This window comes from Phodopus roborovskii, unplaced genomic scaffold (assembly GCF_943737965.1).
Source record: "Phodopus roborovskii unplaced genomic scaffold, PHOROB, whole genome shotgun sequence".
In the NCBI taxonomy this organism is placed as follows: Eukaryota; Metazoa; Chordata; class Mammalia; order Rodentia; family Cricetidae; genus Phodopus; species Phodopus roborovskii.
The window spans coordinates 22,142,219-22,161,398 of record NW_026126517.1 but is presented as its reverse complement, the minus strand read 5'-3'; the positions used below and the strand labels follow the sequence as shown (position 1 = coordinate 22,161,398).

The 19,180-nt window shown below is 42.4% G+C and overlaps 1 protein-coding gene across 3 annotated transcripts in view; it reads left to right on the top strand.

Annotated features, from left to right (window-relative positions):
- Kmt2a (lysine methyltransferase 2A) overlaps positions 1–19,180 on the top strand; it is an 84,412-nt gene that overhangs the window by 34,812 nt on the left and 30,420 nt on the right. The window contains exons 3-15 of one of the 3 annotated variants that reach the window (XM_051197258.1): positions 591–3,241; positions 3,770–3,947; positions 5,173–5,407; positions 8,260–8,324; positions 8,773–9,150; positions 9,535–9,608; positions 10,239–10,370; positions 10,807–10,920; positions 14,824–14,970; positions 15,328–15,420; positions 15,644–15,764; positions 17,484–17,606; positions 18,541–18,725. In XM_051197258.1, the coding sequence (XP_051053215.1) occupies positions 591–3,241; positions 3,770–3,947; positions 5,173–5,407; positions 8,260–8,324; positions 8,773–9,150; positions 9,535–9,608; positions 10,239–10,370; positions 10,807–10,920; positions 14,824–14,970; positions 15,328–15,420; positions 15,644–15,764; positions 17,484–17,606; positions 18,541–18,725 (4,496 nt within the window). Of the gene's footprint in view, positions 1–590; positions 3,242–3,769; positions 3,948–5,172; positions 5,408–8,259; positions 8,325–8,772; positions 9,151–9,534; positions 9,609–10,238; positions 10,371–10,806; positions 10,921–14,823; positions 14,971–15,324; positions 15,421–15,643; positions 15,765–17,483; positions 17,607–18,540; positions 18,726–19,180 lie in introns of all 3 variants that reach the window. The other 2 variants (XM_051197257.1, XM_051197259.1) reach the window with 2 other exon arrangements.

Here is a 19,180-nt window from a genome sequence, read left to right as displayed (position 1 = left end):
AATTTATTCAAGGCCATAATTACACATTGAAAAATTAGAATGTTTGTTGTCATTGTCTTGGTTGGGTCGAGGTCTTTTTTCTTTAAAGACAAGGTCTCTTTGTGTAGTCTAAGGCTGATCTGGAACTCCTATATAGCCTAGGCTGACTGTTAGCTTCCTGAGTGCTATCACTCTTAACCTTTGAAAGAAATATGCTCTTTAATGTCACTCTTGGTGAGCTGGATAATGTAATGCAGAATCTTAAAAACTTTTTTTTTTTTTTTCAATTTTAGAAAAGGGGGGAAACCCTCTGCTCATCTGAGGAATGGGAATTTCTGTTTTCTAGGTCATTGTTCAGTTAAGAACCTTACTTTGTTTTTTGTATCAAAAAAGTAGTTAAATGCTTTTTTTCAGGTGGAATGTTACTGACTTGGTTTCTTTGAGGTAAATATTCAGTGAAAAGAAAGTAAGCACAATTAAGATGTAGTCTTGGCTCAGTAGTCCCAATGAATTCAGTACAAAATGGCCTATGCTAAATTATATTCAGCCTAGCTAAGACCTGAACCACACAGCTAAATATATGCTCTTCATTGTTTAATTTCTATACACAGTTAAAACTAGTCCTCGAAAACCTCGCGGGAGACCTAGAAGTGGCTCTGACCGAAATGCAGCTACCCTCCCAGATCCACCTGTGTTCTCCCCTCTAAGTAAATCAGAGACCAAGTCTACAGATAAAATCAAGAAGAAAGAGTCTAAAAGCATAGAAAAGAAGAGAGGAAGACCACCCACATTCCCGGGGGTAAAAATCAAAATCACACATGGAAAGGACATTTCAGAGTTAACAAAAGGAAGCAAAGAAGATAGTCTGAAAAAAATTAAACGGACCCCTTCTGCTATGTTCCAGCAAGCAACAAAGATTAAAAAATTAAGAGCAGGTAAACTCTCTCCTCTCAAGTCTAAGTTTAAGACAGGGAAGCTCCAAATAGGAAGGAAGGGGGTACAGATTGTAAGACGGCGAGGAAGGCCTCCATCCACAGAACGGATAAAGACCCCTTCAGGTCTCCTCATTAACTCTGAACTGGAAAAGCCCCAGAAGGTCCGGAAAGACAAGGAAGGAACACCCCCACTCACAAAAGAAGACAAGACAGCAGTCAGACAGAGCCCTCGAAGGATTAAACCAGTCAGGATTATTCCTTCTTCTAAAAGGACTGATGCAGCGATTGCTAAGCAGCTCCTGCAGAGGGCAAAGAAGGGGGCACAGAAGAAAATCGAGAAAGAAGCAGCGCAGCTACAAGGGAGGAAGGTGAAGACGCAGGTCAAAAATATCCGGCAGTTCATCATGCCCGTGGTCAGCGCCATCTCCTCGAGGATCATCAAAACCCCCCGACGGTTCATAGAGGATGAGGATTATGACCCTCCAATTAAAATTGCGCGACTAGAATCCACACCAAACAGTCGATTCAGCGCCACATCCTGTGGATCTTCTGAAAAGTCCAGTGCAGCTTCCCAGCACTCCTCGCAGATGTCTTCGGACTCCTCCCGATCTAGCAGTCCCAGTATCGATACCACCTCAGATTCTCAGGCCTCTGAGGAGATCCAGGCACTTCCTGAAGAGCGGAGTAACACCCCCGAAGTTCATACCCCACTGCCTATTACCCAGTCCCCAGAAAATGAGAGTAACGATAGGAGAAGCAGACGGTATTCGATGTCAGAGAGAAGCTTTGGATCGAGAACAACTAAAAAATTACCAACGCTACAAAGTGCCCCACAGCAACAGACCTCCTCTTCTCCACCTCCTCCTCTCCTCACCCCTCCCCCTCCACTGCAGCCAGCCTCCAGCGTCTCTGACCACACACCTTGGCTTATGCCTCCCACCATCCCCTTAGCATCGCCGTTTCTGCCTCCTTCTGCTACTCCCATGCAAGGGAAGCGGAAATCTATTTTACGAGAGCCAACATTTAGGTGGACGTCTTTAAAGCATTCGAGGTCAGAGCCACAGTACTTTTCCTCAGCAAAGTATGCCAAAGAAGGTCTGATTCGCAAACCAATATTTGATAATTTCCGACCCCCTCCACTAACTCCTGAGGATGTTGGCTTCGCTTCTGGCTTTTCTGCGTCTGGTACTGCTGCTTCAGCCCGGTTGTTTTCTCCACTCCATTCTGGAACAAGGTTTGATATCCACAAAAGGAGCCCCATTCTAAGAGCTCCAAGATTTACTCCAAGTGAGGCACACTCTAGAATATTCGAGTCTGTGACCTTGCCTAGTAATCGAACTTCTGCTGGAGCATCCTCTTCGGGAGTATCTAATAGAAAAAGGAAAAGGAAAGTGTTTAGTCCGATTCGGTCTGAACCAAGATCACCCTCTCACTCCATGAGGACAAGAAGTGGAAGGCTTAGTACTTCTGAGCTGCCACCTCTCACTCCCCCATCTTCTGTCTCCTCCTCATTAAGCATTCCTGTTAGTCCTCTTGCCGCTAGTGCCTTAAACCCAACTTTTACTTTTCCTTCTCATTCCCTAACTCAGTCTGGGGAATCTACAGAGAAAAGTCAGAGACCAAGGAAGCAGACCAGTGCTCCAGCAGAGCCGTTTTCGTCAGACAGTCCGACTCTCTTCCCATGGTTCACCCCAGGCTCTCAGACTGAGAAGGGGAGAAACAGAGACAAGGCCCCGGAGGAGCTGTCCAAAGACCGGGATGGTGACAAGAGTGTGGAGAAGGACAAGAGTAGAGAGCGAGACCGGGAAAGAGAGAAGGAGAATAAGCGGGAATCACGAAAAGAGAAAAGGAAAAAGGGCTCAGAAATTCAGAGTAGCTCTGCTTTGTATCCTGTGGGTCGGGTTTCCAAAGAGAAGGTTGCTGGAGAAGATGTTGGCACTTCATCTTCTGCCAAAAAAGCAGCGGGGCGGAAGAAGTCTTCATCACTTGATTCTGGGACCGATATTGCTTCTGTGACTCTTGGGGATACAACAGCTGTCAAAACCAAAATACTTATAAAGAAAGGGAGAGGAAATCTGGAAAAAAACAACTTGGACCTCGGCCCAACTGCCCCATCCCTGGAGAAGGAGAAAACCCTCTGCCTTTCCACTCCTTCATCTAGCACTGTTAAACATTCCACTTCCTCCATAGGCTCCATGTTGGCTCAGGCAGACAAGCTTCCAATGACTGACAAGAGGGTTGCCAGCCTCCTAAAAAAGGCCAAAGCCCAGCTCTGCAAGATTGAGAAGAGTAAAAGTCTCAAGCAAACTGACCAGCCCAAAGCACAGGTATTCTTTCCCACCTTGCTGTTAAAACCAAGTTTATTGAGCCCTTCTTGGGACAAGTGTTAGGCTAAATGTTTGCGCTAGGAGACATATGGTGGTATGTGCAATGGTCTTTCAAGGACCAGTAGCTTTTTTGTGAGGGAGGAGGGTTCAAGACAGGGTTTTTCTGTGGCTTTGGAAGCTGTCCTGAAACTAGCTTTTGTAGACCAGGCTGGCCTCTAACTCACGGAGATCCGCCTGCCTCTGCCTCCCTAGTGCACCACCAATGCCTGGCGACCAGAAGCATTTTTGAGAAGTAGAAAATTGCATTCTAATATAATGTGGAGGGGACAATATAGGTAGAGATTGCTGCTAATTTTAGGATGCAGAAGTAGTTGATTTCCATATGTTGGCTTACTGGCTAGGAATAGCTAGCTAGAGTTGTATGCTTTGGTGATAGAACATAATAAATTAGTCAGATATACTTGGATTCATTTACTTGCATTCACAACATGCACAGTTGTCTTTATTTGTTGCTTATCTCATATTCAGGGTCAAGAAAGTGATTCATCAGAGACCTCTGTGCGAGGACCCCGGATTAAACATGTCTGCAGAAGAGCTGCTGTTGCCCTTGGCCGAAAACGAGCTGTGTTTCCTGATGACATGCCCACCTTGAGTGCCTTACCGTGGGAAGAACGAGAAAAAATTTTGTCTTCCATGGGAAATGATGGTAAGTCAAGGAAATCGAACTTGAAACTGTGAGCAGACATATTTATTTGCTTTCATTCTACAGATGCCACTAGACTCTTCATAGTTCATTAGACTAGATTTAAAAAAACAGAAAACAGATAGTTGGAGGGGATTAACTATTTGAAGATTTTGTTAGAGGGAATGCCTCAGAAAGAAAAGATGAGGTACCCTGGGAAGACTGGTGATGCAGTTTAACTCCTGAAAGGGAAGCGGGGAGAACAGGTAGAACCTGCCTAGACTGCCATACAGTAGAAGAAAATGTTGGCAAGGCTGTCAAAGGGGTCTCCTGTCTCAAAAGCAAGGTTAGTGTCTCGGTTACACTAAGAACCTGCCTGGGCACAGCTGTGATGAATGTGACCTCTTTGAACCAGCGGTTTTCAGAACACAGCAGCTGGATCCCTTGGTCATTTATACTTTCTGGAATTAGAGGTCTGTTAGGCATTGTATTAATTAGGGTTTCAGCTGCTGTTGTGATAAAATACCAGGGTCAAAAGCAACTGGGGAGGAACGGGTTTATTTTATCTTACAACTCTCAGGTTATACTCCATGCTGAGGGAAGCCAGGGCAGGAACTCAAGGCAGGAGCTGAAGCAGAGACAGTGGGGAGCGCTGCTTACTGGCTTGTCCTCATAGCTTATTAGACTTGTTTTCTTAGGCAACTCAGGACTGTGCCCAGGGGGTGGCTTCACCCATAGTGAACAGGGCCCCCACTCATCAGCTATTTATTAAGAAAATGCTTCCATAGTCTTGTCTACAGGCAGTCTGATGGAGGCATGTTCTCAATTGGCATTCTTCTTCCCTGATAACTCTAGCTTGTGTCAAGTTGACAGGAACAGAATAACCACCAGGACAGGCAAGTTCTTATGACTGCTATACACCTCCAAAATGCTGGGTACCTGCTCTTAACAGTCATCTAGAGAGAATTCTTAGACATGTGGAGCTTATTCTTGATTTTCAGTTAGATTGTTTTACTTTCTGTATTTGGAGTTTTGCTTTCACCAAGCTAGAAGGAGTAGGCATTTAAAAAGATTTAGATAATTATTTTAAACTCCTCTGAGTTCTGCGTATGGATATATTATAAATTTTTCTATTTTGACTAGCAGTTCAAATGAGATTTAATGTATCTAAAGACACAAAGGGACTCAGAGGATCTCTCAAGAAGGAATTAGACATTCCCTTGGAACTAAAGATACATTTCTTTAACAGATAAGTCATCAATTGCTGGCTCAGAAGATGCTGAACCTCTTGCTCCACCCATCAAACCAATTAAGCCTGTCACCAGAAACAAGGCTCCTCAGGAGCCTCCAGTCAAGAAAGGACGTCGATCGAGGCGCTGTGGGCAGTGCCCCGGCTGCCAGGTACCTGAGGACTGTGGTGTTTGCACTAATTGCTTGGACAAGCCCAAGTTTGGTGGCCGCAATATAAAGAAGCAATGCTGCAAGTGAGTGAGTCTTAACTCTGAGGTGGTGACCTCATGGTCACACAGATTTCTGTTTGTCCCTGGTTTGTGACAAGGATGCTTCAGAAAACCTGGTGTGGTTGCACAAATCTGCTAGGGTTTCCAGATCAGTTTCAGAGTCGAGTTTTGTGATGTGTTGAGGTTTAAGCTCAGTAAGTATTTTGTTGTCAGTTCAGTATGGCAGTCAATAGCTACTGGGGCCATTGAGTAATTGGCATGTGTGACTGAAGAGCTACATTTGAAACACTTGTTTTTAAAAGCCAGGTGGTGGTGTCGGCAGCACACACCTTTAACCCCAGCACTCTGTGAGTTTGAGGACAGTCAGGACTGTTACACAGAGAAGCTGTGTCTAGAAAAACAAGCAAAAACAAAATTTTAATTTTAATTATTTTAACTTTAAATCTCTGCATGCTACTAGTGACTACTGTATATCAGCCAGGGTAGCTTTGGACAGTTTTTAAAACTTGACAAATCTGGGGCTGGAGAGATGGCTCAGTGGTTAAGAGCACTGGCTGCTCTTCCAGAGTACATAGGTTCACTTCCCAGCACCCACATGACAGCTTACAACCTTCTGTAACTCTAGTTCCAGGGAATCTGATGCCCTCTTTTGGTCTCTATAGCAACCAGACATATGATGGTGCACGTACATATATATTCAGGCAAAACACCAATGCACATAAAATAGTAAAATAAAATTTAAGTGTTAAACTGAGAATAAATAATATTTTAAAAACTTGACAAATTTAGACACAGGATATTTTTGTCTGACTGAAATCACTATTATTATTATCATCATCATCATTGGTGTGTATGTATGTGTGTGTGCTGTTTGTGTACATCCTCCTATGCACATACAGAGGCCAAAGAAAGGTGTGTTCTGTGTTTGGGTTCTACTCTATCACTCTTCTACCTTATTTTCTTGATCTCTTTCTGAGCCTGGAACTTAGCCTGTGGCCAGGAAGCTCCAGAATCATCTCAGACAACACTGGGTGGGACTACAAACATGTGGGGTTACATTCAGATTCTTTTTCCCCCAAGACAGGGTTTCTCTGTGTAGTCCTAACTGTCAGACCAGGATGGCCTCAAACTCATAGCAATCCTTCTGCCTCTGTCTCCCAAGTGCTGGGTGTGTACCACCACGCCCGGCTTCACATTCAAATTTTTAATATGGATGTTGAGGATTTAAGCTCAGGTCCTCATGTTTGCATAACCATCATTTTTTGTTATTTTATTTGTTTGTTTGTTTGTTTTTAACCCATGGAGACATTTCTCAGTTCTTGGGGTCACCTTTAGCTTTATAGCATTCAGGAAAGAGGAGGCATTTTTGCCTAACTCTCCATCCATAAGCCTCTAACTTGTTATTTTCCTGCCTCCACTTCCTAGTACCAGGATTCTAGGTCCATGGCACTACACTTGACTTTCTGAATCTTTCAAAATACTTTAACTTATACAGGTGTGTCATTGGGTGGGGCAGTCTGTGGTAGGGTTTTAACACTGGCCTACAGATGTGCTAGTCCTAATGCTCTACCACTGAGCTATACCCTCAGCCTAGCATATGGAGATACTTGTACAGACTTGTAAAATAGTCTATTTTCTAGTCAGTTTGTGCGCACACTTTCTGCCGTCTGGGATGATTTTTTTTAAAGTATATTAGAATTGTATAAACAGAAATTCTGGCAACTGGGACTCCTACACAGTACTTGGCACAAGAGCTATTTACCGAATAAATGACATTAAAGTGATTAATATAAAATATAGCTAAAAAAATTCTTCCTTGTTTACTCAGGCAATACAATGTCTAGAAAGTAAGAAGTAATTCTAAGCTGGGTGGAAGGGTCCTGCCTGTAATCCCAGCACTTGGGAGGTGGAGGCAGGAAGATTGCCATGACAAAATTAGTTTGAATTATACAGTGAGACTTATCTCAAAAAAAAAAAAAAAGTTCTGTTTTGGTTTCTGAAATTAAGCAAGAATCTTGTCTTTAGGTATTTTAGTGACAAGAAGTTACTTAATTTACATAGTGTAAAAAGGTTCGTGAATTCCATTTTCAAGTGATAATGGATTTGATGTGAGCAAGGCATGTAGCTCATGTGAGATCTGATATTCACTCCCCAGTTCCAAAAACAGAACCATTGTTTGGGGCCAGGAGTATATTGAGTTGTGGAAACCTAAGGATGGATTCAGTGCAGTTAGAGTCTTAAAATTAGGGTTAAGTTTCATTAGATTTAAAGGAAAAGGTAGACTACATCAAATCCATGGGGTGCAGCTATCATTTTATAGGAGCTTAGGACTGGGTGATTTTTTTAGGTGCTGCTTGTGAACATGCATAATAAATCCCATGAGAGAGCAGTATCTATTTGACTGTAAGAACTACTGATCATCTTGTTGGTGTACACTCTGATGCCAGCACTTGAGAGGCAGAAGCAAAGAGGATCAAGACTTCAGGGTCGTCCTCTGCTACATAGTGTACCCTGGGCTATGTAGGATCCTGTCTCAGAACAAAACAGAAAGGACAGGAGGCAGGCAAGAGAGGAAGGAGGGAGGGAGTCAGTGATAACCTGTGTAGGGCACAAGTCAATATTGAATTACAAGAAATGTGAATCCTATTTCAAAGATAAAATGACATTTGCTCCTTTTAGATCCTAAAGGTAGGTAAAATTGCTGACCCAAGGATTTTAAAGGTTCAGATTAACCTGATGAATAAAAAAAAAAAATCCCTATTTTGGCAAGCGACTCTGAATGGCACATCACTGTTTTTCGCGGACAAGTGAGCATTTATTTTATTTCTTCTCTTGTAAATGTGATGTATTTTATGCTTTATCCTTTGTTATCTTAGGATGAGAAAATGTCAGAACCTACAGTGGATGCCTTCCAAAGCCTACCTACAGAAGCAAGCTAAAGGTAGTGGTGTGAAAGGGGCTCCCACAATGTCCTTGCTTTAATGTCATATAGCTGTGCACATTCAGTGTAAAGAGAATACTAGGTTTTTGTTTTTGTTTTTGTTTTTCTTTTAAAGTACTGCTCTCTCCCGGGGAGTTGGTGGTTGTTGAAGCTGGATGATAGGTACATGGGGGTTCATTTGACTCTTCCTTTTTATTTGGGGGTTCATTTGAAATTTTACATAATTAAAAAACTTGTTTAAAATTCATGTAAAAAATAAAGCTCTGCTCATTTTCTAGAGCATTAAAATCTCTCTACATCACCTGATCAACATGGCCTCAACTTTGTGGAAACTGAGTGCCAGTTCTGGCACAAGAGGCTGAGAACCAGACTGTGTTATAGATCTCTCTGTGTTTCTTCTTTTCATTGGAACTTTTCATGGAGAGATGATCTTGTTTTGTTCTTCTAGCTGTGAAAAAGAAAGAGAAGAAGTCTAAGCCCACTGAAAAGAAAGAAAACAAAGAAAGCACTGTTGTGAAGAGCTCGGTGGACTCTGGTCAGAAGGCTACACCACCAGCACGGGAAGAGCCTGCCCCAAAGAAGACCAGCAGTGAGCCCCCACCCCGTAAGCCTGTGGAAGAAAAGGAGGAAGGGAATGCCCCTGTGCCTGCACCTGAACCCAAACAGGTCACCACTCCAGCTTCCCGGAAGTCCAGCAAGCAGGTCTCCCAGCCAGCACCAGTCATCCCTCCTCAACCTCCTACTACAGCAGCACCGCAGAGAAAAGACGTTCCCAAGACTACTCCAAGTGAGCCCAAGAAGAAGCAGCCTCCACCGCCAGAACCAGGTGAGTGCTGAAGGCAGGAAGATGCTGGAGTAGCCAGAGCCAGCCAAGAAGCCTGGTATTTCACATTGGCTTTTAGGAGCCTAAATGCTTGCATGCATCTTTCTTGTCATTTTTTTCTCTTTTTCTCTCTCTCTCTCTTTTTTTTTTTTTTTTTTTTTTTTTTTATACATCTTTTGGTTAAAGAAAGTGGTATTATTGCAGTAATACCAGATGAAAACCAGAAAGTTAGATTAGCTATGTTGTCATGTTTATTTTTTGTTTTTATGTTGCCATATTTTCTCTTTGAAGTCTAGAGATTGTTTGCATGCCCCTCTCTCCACAGGCCATTTGGTCTGAAAGCAGTCATTGCTGGCATCTGACCAGCGTCTCTCTTGAATCCTTTAGGTCCAGAGCAAAGCAAGCAGAAAAAAGTGGCCCCCCGCCCAAGTATCCCTGTAAAACAAAAACCAAAAGACAAGGTAAGAGGAAAGCTGACTCTTGGGGATGTATTTGTTCTATTCTGTAGGAGAAGCCTTGACCTTGACATTTTCTGGGCTAAGCAAAACAGTCTTCCTGCTTCTGTATAGATGGCACTGATCTCCCATAGAATTAAGATATAGGCTTTAGCTCTTTTTGTTTGGTTTCTCTGGACTCTTTCTGTAGCCTTTCTCTTCTTCGTGGCCTTGCATGCTGTAGTATGGGCATCAGCTATTTTCTGATATCCATTTGTCATGTTTTTTGCCTTCTGTATACATTAAGGATATTTGTCTATAAAAGCAACCCCCTACCTGTGCCCACTGTTTCTATTATTATGGATGGAGACATTGAATTTCAGAATTTTTGGAAGATTACTCTTCCCCTCTTTTGAGACAGAGGCTCACTCTGTAACTCAAGCTGGCCTTGAACTCCAAGCAATCCTCCTGCTTCAACATCCAAAGTGAGCCACCACACTTAGCTCCCTTTATTCTTATATAAGGTGCTTATTTGAGACATGTCTTCCATATCTAAGAATTGGCATTTGTATTCTCAGCTGTTGTAAATGTGAGGGCAAGTGATTTTTTTTTTTTTTTTTTTTTTTTTTTTTTTTCTACATCTATGTTATGTCTCAGGAGAAGCCACCTCCAGTAAATAAGCAAGAAAATGCAGGCACTTTGAACATCCTCAACCCTCTTTCGAATGGCATAAGTTCTAAGCAGAAAATCCCAGCAGATGGAGTCCACAGGATCAGAGTGGACTTTAAGGTAAAAGTGTTTAGTGATCATGCCTTTACTGAGCAGTATGACCTTTAAAGAAAAGTGTATGTTGAAAGAGAAACAGCACCCACTAGAGGGGCGTGTAAGAACTACAGTTAACAGATGGATTCAGGTTTGAGAGCCTAGTTGGTTTTCCCAGAAAGGGTTTCACTGTTTAGCCCTGACTGTCCTGGAACTCCCTCTGTAGACCAAGCTGGCATCAAACTCACAAAGATCCACCTGCCTCTGCCTCCTGATTGCTGAGATTAAAGATGTGCACCACCACTGCCTGGCCAAGTTTATAACTTTTTAAAGCAATAGTTACTTTTGGACTAGCAGAAGTGCCATTTTCTTGGCATTCTGGTGTCACTCTGTTTTTATGCTTTTTGTCCGTTTTGCTATTGTAAAGCTTTCATAAGTGATCTTTCTGTCTCTTTCTCCACAGGAAGATTGTGAAGCAGAAAATGTCTGGGAGATGGGAGGCTTAGGAATTTTGACTTCTGTCCCCATAACACCAAGAGTAGTTTGCTTTCTCTGTGCCAGTAGTGGGCACGTAGAGGTAAGGCATCCTGCTTTTTTGTCTCCTATATAATGGTGGGCCACTGTGCTATGTGAAGAGGAAATAACTGTATTCATTTTGTTAGTTGTTAGCATGTACTGTCTCCTTGCTTAAACTAGCTCATGAATCTTTTTAATTTTTAGAAATTTTAAGAAAGAATTTAGTAGTAAATACTCTCATCTCTTTAGTCTTTATTAGAGTTCTTACTTTTCTCTTAGAATAAAAAGGTTATTAGTTTTTATATTGAATATTGAATACCTTTGAGTATAAAAAGCTCTTAGCAGTTATTATGTATGGAAAAAAACACTGCAGAAAATGGGGAAAAGATAAAAATGACAGATTGTATATGTGCTGGGGCGGTCATTTACCGCTCCAGTGACCAAGAGCTGAAAACTAAAGAATTCTGCAGGGCCAAGTGTGATGGTACACACCTTTAGTCCCAGCACTCAGATATAGAGGGAGGCAAATCTTTTTGAATTCATAGTCAGCCTATGAGTTCTAGGATAGCTAGAGCTGCACAGAGAGACTGTCTCAGTAAACAAAAATGGAAAAAAAAAAATCACATAGAAAAGAAGTAGTTGGTAGTCTTTTCTTTTAGGAGAACTGTTTGGAAATGGTGTTTATTTTTAGAATGATACATTTTCTCTTAGCCAGCAACTGCATGCTAGGTATTTATTGTAAAAGTAATTAGATAAATTGCCAGATATGTATAATATAATAAAATTGGAATATTATTTTTGTGTGCATGGGTATTTTGCTTGCCTGTACGTCTCAGCATCATATGTGAATGCCTGGTGCCTGCAGGGGCCAGAATTTCTTGGGACTAGATTTATAGACAGTTGGAGTCTACATTTGGGAGCTGGGAATCAAACCATTGAGCCATTGCTCCAGCCCCATAGTAAAAGTATTTAAAACTCAAGAGTCTAGCCAGGTGGTGGTGGCACATGCCTTTAATCCCAGCACTTGGGAGGCAGGGGCAGATCTCCGTGAGTTCTAGACCAGCCTGGTCTACAGAATGTATTCTAGGACAGACTCAAATACACAGACAAACTATTTTCAAAAACAAAACACAACAAAACAAAACTGAAGTCTATTAGTTAAAGTTCTAGGACATGCATATAATGCAAATATAATGGTGTAGTTTGATGTTAACAGATATCCATAACATCACTCATTAGAAATATCAGATTGCAAAAACCCATAAAGCATGATCTCATTTGATTGGACAAGTGTTTTTAAAGTATGTAGGCTGGGTATAGTGGCTTATGTCCTCAGGAGCCTGAGGCAGGAGTTGTGATTTGAGGCCAGCTTGGACTACACACTGAATTCAAGCCTAGCTTTAAGATACATAGTGAGAGTCTGCATAGCTCAGTGGTAAAGCATTTGCCTCGCATGCAATGTCTTGGCTTCATTCTCTAGCACAGACAAATAATGTACTAACAAATGTATGAGTTACTTCCTGTATACCTCTTTAGTAAGATAGTTTCTTAGAGGCTGTATGGACAGTGTTGTCTTAAGTGCTACAGTTGCTTCAGACATTACAAAGGTGGAGACTGTTCAGCCTGCAGATAAATGCCAGTGGCTACCCCACACCTCCTCCTTCATAGTCAAGTGCTTTGCATCCAAACAGCTCACCCACAGGAAAAGCTGCCTTCTGTACCATCAATCAGTATCCAATTTATGGGATTAAGCAGATTTTCTTTTTTATGGGCATAATTATTTGATTTAAATTATGCTTAGCTGTGCATAATAGTCTTAGAATTTCCATGTTTTAATAAGAACTGGGTGCCCTGTGATGGCTCGCCTTTAACCTCAATGCTTGGGAGGCAGAGGTAGGTGGATCTCTTGAGTTTGAAGCCACCCTACAAAGCCACTCTACAAAGCAACTTCCAGAACATCCAAGGCTATTACACATAGAAACACTGTCTTGAAAGACAAAAAAAAAAAAAAGATAAAATGAAATAAAGATGAGTTAAGGAGCCAGCATGTAGCATATACTCTCTTTATCTCCACATTTAGGAGGTAGAGGGGCAGATGGATCCCTGTGAATTTCAGTCTAGCCAGAGTCTTGGAGTAAAACCCTGACCAACAAAAAACAAAAACAAAGAATTAGGGGTTGAAAAGGTGGCTCAGTGATTGAGAGACCTGCTGCTCTTCAGAGGACACAGGTTCAGTTCCAACCCCCCACATCAGGTGGCTCATTGCAACTCCAGCTTCAGGGGATCCATTGTCTAATTCTGGCCTCTGCTGACACCATACAAACATAGGTGGCATCCATTCATATTCACACAATACGCAAAAATAAAAGTAGAAGTAAGTCTTTTTTAAAAATTAGAGTGACCACACAATCTGCACTATATTGCAAATTATGACCATTGCTTAAGGAATTTTCCATTTAAAATTTTCATGGTAACAGATTTCAGGTCAGGCTTATGGGAAAACTGCTGAAGTGGGCGGGGCCTAGAGTCCCCAAATGTGACTAGAGTTCTGTTTTCTGTTTCTGCTTATGTGTATATATTGTTCCAAAATACAAAATGATTCTCAGTCTTCCAAGCTCAGGTCAAGTGTAAAATAAGAAATGAACTGTATAAACATATTACATGCATTCTGTTTTCTAAAACCTGAGAGCAAGTTGCAAAAAAAAGCCTCTTATGATTGTATTTCCAAAAGTCAAGGACTCTTGTGTAATCACTGTAATTATCAAGATTAGGAAATTAATACTGGTGCATCACTGGCACCTAATTTAGGGCTTCTTTAGGCTTGACCACATGTCCCTGTAATAAACCTTTTTTGTCAGAAGAAAATTTGGGTTGTTCTATGTTTTTAAGATTGCTTTCATTATTTTTAATTATGTGTATGTGTGTCTGTGTGGGGGTATGTACACTTGTGTTCAGTGCTTTAGGAGACCAGAGGCCCCAGGAAATGGAGTTACAGGCAATTGTGAACTGGGGGTGCTAGGAATTGAATTCAGGTTCTCAGGAAGGTACTCTTAACTGCTGAGCCATCTCTCCAGCTCTGGTTGTTACAGTTATTTAAATCTTCTGCCAGTGTGAAACTTCTTTTCAAATTACAGGTGGAAAGTGTAAATAGTTTAGTATATTTGTAGAATTAAAACTTTAAAGCCATCCTGTCTTTTCCCACCCAACCCTTCTCTTTGCAGTTTTATTTAGACCTCTCTGGGGGTTCTCTCTCACTGCACTTAGTCTATTAAATCTGAGACAGTGTCTTGCTGTATAGCCCAGGCTAGTCCGAAACTCTCCATCCTCATTCCTAGCCTCCCAAGTGTTGGAATTAGAGGTGTGTGCACCCAGTCCTGTTAAATATCTTAGATTCTTTTTATGATTTTGCTATTGCTACTTTGGTTGCCTGAATCTCTTGTGCTGCTCCATGACTGCTTAATTCCATATGTTGAGTTAAATGTGTTGGATCAATGTCTCTTGTGAATACTTGAGACCAGAATTGGGGGGGGGTGTTTTCTTTCAAGTTTTAGAGTGTTTGCATATACCTATACCTAATGAGATTTGGGGGGGGTGGGACCCAAGCATAAAAAGTGAGATTTATTTTTATTTCACATATAATTTTTGATATAGGGTCTCACTGTGTAACCCTGACTGTCCTGGAACTCACTTTGTAGACTAGGATAGCCTCAAACTCCAGTGATGGTATTAAAGGCAAGTGCCACCACACCCAGGTTATACTTATTTATATAACTGTGAGACAAAATTTGTAGACATTAAACAAGGGAGGTTGTGTGTACAATTTTCTTCAGGTACTCCCTGTAAGACTCGCGTTTTGGTGCATTGGAACATGGGATTATCACCTTTGGATGTCTAGGACCCATGATACATGGTTATTTCTTTCTGCTCCCTGGTTACACACTTCGTTCTCATCTTCTTGCTGCAGTTTGTATATTGCCAAGTGTGTTGTGAACCCTTCCACAAGTTTTGCTTGGAGGAAAATGAGCGCCCTCTGGAGGACCAGCTGGAAAATTGGTGTTGTCGCCTTTGCAAATTCTGCCATGTTTGTGGAAGGCAGCATCAGGCTACAAAGGTAGAAGGATCTAGCAATGGCAGTTTCCATCCCTGCCTTCTGCACTGGGATTTTGTGTCGATATTACTGTCTCCACTGACAGTTTCTGTGTGTTTGAAGATAATTTCTTGACTTTTCTTTTAATTTGGGGAAGATAGCAGAAAATCACTTTAGGAAATAAATTCCAATAATAAGTAAAATCTGTCTGATAAATTTGTTTATTACTGAGTGACTCTGAGAGGATAAACACCTGTGTTTTCAGGGAAGTAAGCAATGCATGACAAAATCTACAGTGTCTTAATTGGTGGCTGAGAACAGGGCCTTCTAATGAAGGTAGTGTGATTTGTATTCTCTTACTGTTGTCTTTCCCTGCAGCAGCTACTGGAGTGTAACAAGTGCCGAAACAGCTATCACCCTGAGTGCCTGGGACCAAACTACCCCACCAAACCCACGAAGAAAAAGAAAGTGTGGGTGAGTACAATAAACTGTGCTAACTCTACAAGTGTTGTGGTGGCTGGGTGAGGCTGGTGGCTTGTAACAGGGTACCCCTGCCTTAGTGTGCACCAAGGTAATGATTGTTTAGCAGTAATCTAAGCAAAGAAGTCTAATCTAGAAATAATTGCATGAGTCATTTTAGCAACAGATGATGCTAGCTCAAAAAAGTCCTGCTGAATGAACACCTCTTCCTTTCCAGATCTGCACCAAGTGTGTTCGCTGCAAGAGCTGTGGATCCACAACTCCAGGCAAAGGGTGGGATGCACAGTGGTCTCATGATTTTTCACTGTGCCATGATTGTGCCAAACTCTTTGCTAAAGGTACCTAGTGATGAGTAATTGGTCTAATTTGATGCTTGTGGAGGACTAAAGTGGAAGGAGTGGGAAGCCCTGCTCACTGTGTCACGGATGTGATGTAGACACATGTCTGCTCTTGCTCTTTATATTTCTAGTTTGTTTTGTTGGACACAGGGTCTCTATGTAACTTTGGCATCCTGGAATTCATTGTGTAGACCAGAGTGACCTTTAACCTGCCTCAGCCCCCCAAGTGCTGGATTAAGGGTGTGCACCACCATCCCTTCTTCTTACTTCTTTATTTACATAGACAGCTATCTTGGAACATCTTTGTAACTTGTATAGGAAGAATTATGGGGAAAGTTTGTTATTGCTAGTTAGAAACAACTGCTCAAACAGTACAGACAAATTGTGGTAAATTTCACAAAGGAGTTCAGGTGATATATGAACATTTCATTTCACTAATTACACGAGAAGTCAGACCTGATAACACAGGCCCATAATCCCAGTACTCAGAATGCAGAGGCAAGAGTTCAAGGCCAGCCCTGGGAACTCTGTGAGAACCTGTCTCAAAATAAAAAGTGCAGGGGGAAAAAAGAGCTGGGGATGTCTCTCAGAGTTCTTGCCTGGAGTACAATCCGTAGCACAGCAGCACGTGACTGCTAAGACCCCAGCTAACACACCCAACCCACAGTCCTGATTACCTGCAGCAAAGGTGCTGAGAAGTGACTGTCACTTCTCTCCCCTTCCTCCCGCCTTTCTGTGCTTATCTTGAGTTACCGTCTGGCTGTCCCCTCCGCAGTTCTAGGGTTTGAAGTGGAGCCTCTGCCCAGCACAGGACACTTTAGATAAAATAAGCAAATAGACTTAAAGGATGTTTATTAAATAGTAAAGGATATAGGGATCCATGGGTCAGTCAAGAGTTATAAAGGTTTTACTTAGAAGGGAATCTTAGAAAGTGCTGGTCTGAACTCTAAATATAAAAGCTCTAAGAATAAGGAGTCACTGAAAAATGAAGACATGACCACTCCAAGGTATGGCTGAGGAGGATTTTATTGTAGATATAAGGGAGAGTCCAGGTGAACTGAGCCATGGGTTGGGAGGTCAGCAAGGGAGGAAAGAAAAAGAGGGCAAAGAGGCCAAGAGCACACATGGCTGAAATGGCAGGGTTATATAGGCATAAGAAGCCGGGGAAGAGAAGCAAAACCCAGCCAGCCCCTCTGCTGGAGGGTTAAGGTACAGGGCAGGGTGAAAAGTGCTGAGAGGAGCCACAGTACTGAGTGAGCCTTGTACCGGCTACTTTGGGACCTGAGAAGGAAAAGATTTAAATTAACCGTTTCTTACTTCTGTATTACTGCCTCGTTAAAAAATCCAAAGATCGTGTTTATAAGACACGTTGTCTTTTCTGATGCCCCACCCACTCTAGTGAAAAGGCTGTCCTTAAACTCTTAATCCTCCTGCCCCTGCCTCTCAAGATCTGACACCAAGCCTCTGTCTTTTCTGTTATAGTATCATCAAAATCTATCCCATGGCCCTTACAGATGTGTGTTTAAAGCTTCCCTGTGAGAGCTCTAGGAGCTCAGACTGTCTTGATAGTGCATGTCTGACCACCCCAGTGTAGCACTCTGCTGGTGTTCATTAGTGATTCCAGAAGACATTGGGTTTTAGATTAGGGTGACACGTGTAAGCCAGAGGCTTTGAGAGCATTGGTGTGGGTCAGAGCATTGCTGTAACCTTGGCTTTTAGGAAACTTCTGCCCTCTCTGTGACAAGTGCTACGATGACGACGACTATGAAAGCAAGATGATGCAGTGTGGGAAGTGCGATCGATGGGTCCACTCCAAGTGTGAAAACCTCTCAGGTACAGAAGGTTGGAGTCTTTTGTTGTTTTTAGTTTCTTCCTAGTACTTTGGACTAAGACTATGGGAGTGTCACTTGGGTTCTTTGTAGTTTAGTTTTGATCTCCAGAATAAGCAGCTCTCCTGGCTTCTCTTCTTATTGCGGTGATTGGTTACTGGGAGGCAGGCTTTATTTTGGCTCACAGTTGAGAGGTCCACAGTCCATCATGGTGGGAAGGCACTGTGCCTTGGCCTGTAGTGCCAACCAGGAAGCAGAGGAAGGGCAACACCAGCGCGCAACTGCCTTTCTCCTTTTCCTTTTTTATTCAGTTCAGGACCCTAGCCCACAGGACTACCTGCCACATTGAGGGTCTCCCTCCTCAGTTAAACTTCTCTAGAAACCCTCTCACAGACACACCTTGGTGTATCTAGGGGCCCAAACCCCACCAGGTTGATAATGAAGATGAACTGTCACAGCAACATTGTTCTATTTGTGGTTACCTCTCTTAAGCACATCAATTTCTGGGCACCAAGTGCTATTGGGTCTTCAAACCTATTGTTACTACCTAGTCATGGGTACCTGTTAATTAATAAACGTCTCTTTTGGGGTCAGAGTGTGGGTAGCCTATAAGACAGTGCTTTTCAACCCCTTTGGGGTTGGCAAATGACCCTTTCACAGGGGTTGCCTGAGACCATCAGAAAGCACAGATATTTATATTATGATTCATAACAGTAGCTAAAGCCCAGTTTTGAAGCAGCGACAAAATAACTTTATGTTTGAGGGAAACCACACCATGAGAACTGTATCGAAGGGTCACAGCACTAGGAAGCTTGAGAACTACTGCTGTAAGATTAACAGCTTAGCTCGGATCCTAAGGTGCAGCTCTGTGGGTCTGCAGGAGAGTTAGCTCTTCTCCCTCTCCCACCCTTCAAAGGCCTTCATTGTTCTGGGTTTTGTTTTCCTAGATGAGATGTATGAAATTCTGTCCAATCTGCCGGAGAGTGTGGCCTACACGTGTGTGAACTGCACGGAGCGGCACCCTGCTGAGTGGCGACTGGCCCTGGAGAAGGAGCTGCAGGCGTCCCTGAAGCAGGTGCTCACCGCCTTGTTGAATTCTCGGACTACTAGTCACTTGCTTCGCTACCGCCAGGTGGGCCAGAGGTTCTTTCTGTTTTGAGAATTTGCTCTTGGATGGTTTAACTAGTAATGAAGGAAGGCTGTTTCTGTTACTTGCTTAGTTTTGCTTCATTTTTTGTTTACTTTTTATAGCGTTTCTTCTCTTGGTCGTAACATTAGGGAATTTTTAGAGCTATGACTAGAACCTTGGTTGTAGGGATGGCTCAGCAGTTAAGAACAGTCTGTTCCCAGCACCCACATTGTGGCTCACAACCGTTCCAGGGACTTCTGGGCACACACATACTGCAGATAATACATGTAGGCAAAACACTCATAAAATAAAAATGAGTAAAACTAAAAAACAAATAAAAAACAGAGTTGGGCATTCAGTAGAGAGGAAATAGGAAGTGGCTGTGTCTTCAAAGGTCTCACCTACAAGCCATTTGGTCCAGTGTGGTGGTTATGCCTCTAACTCTAGCATTTGGAGTC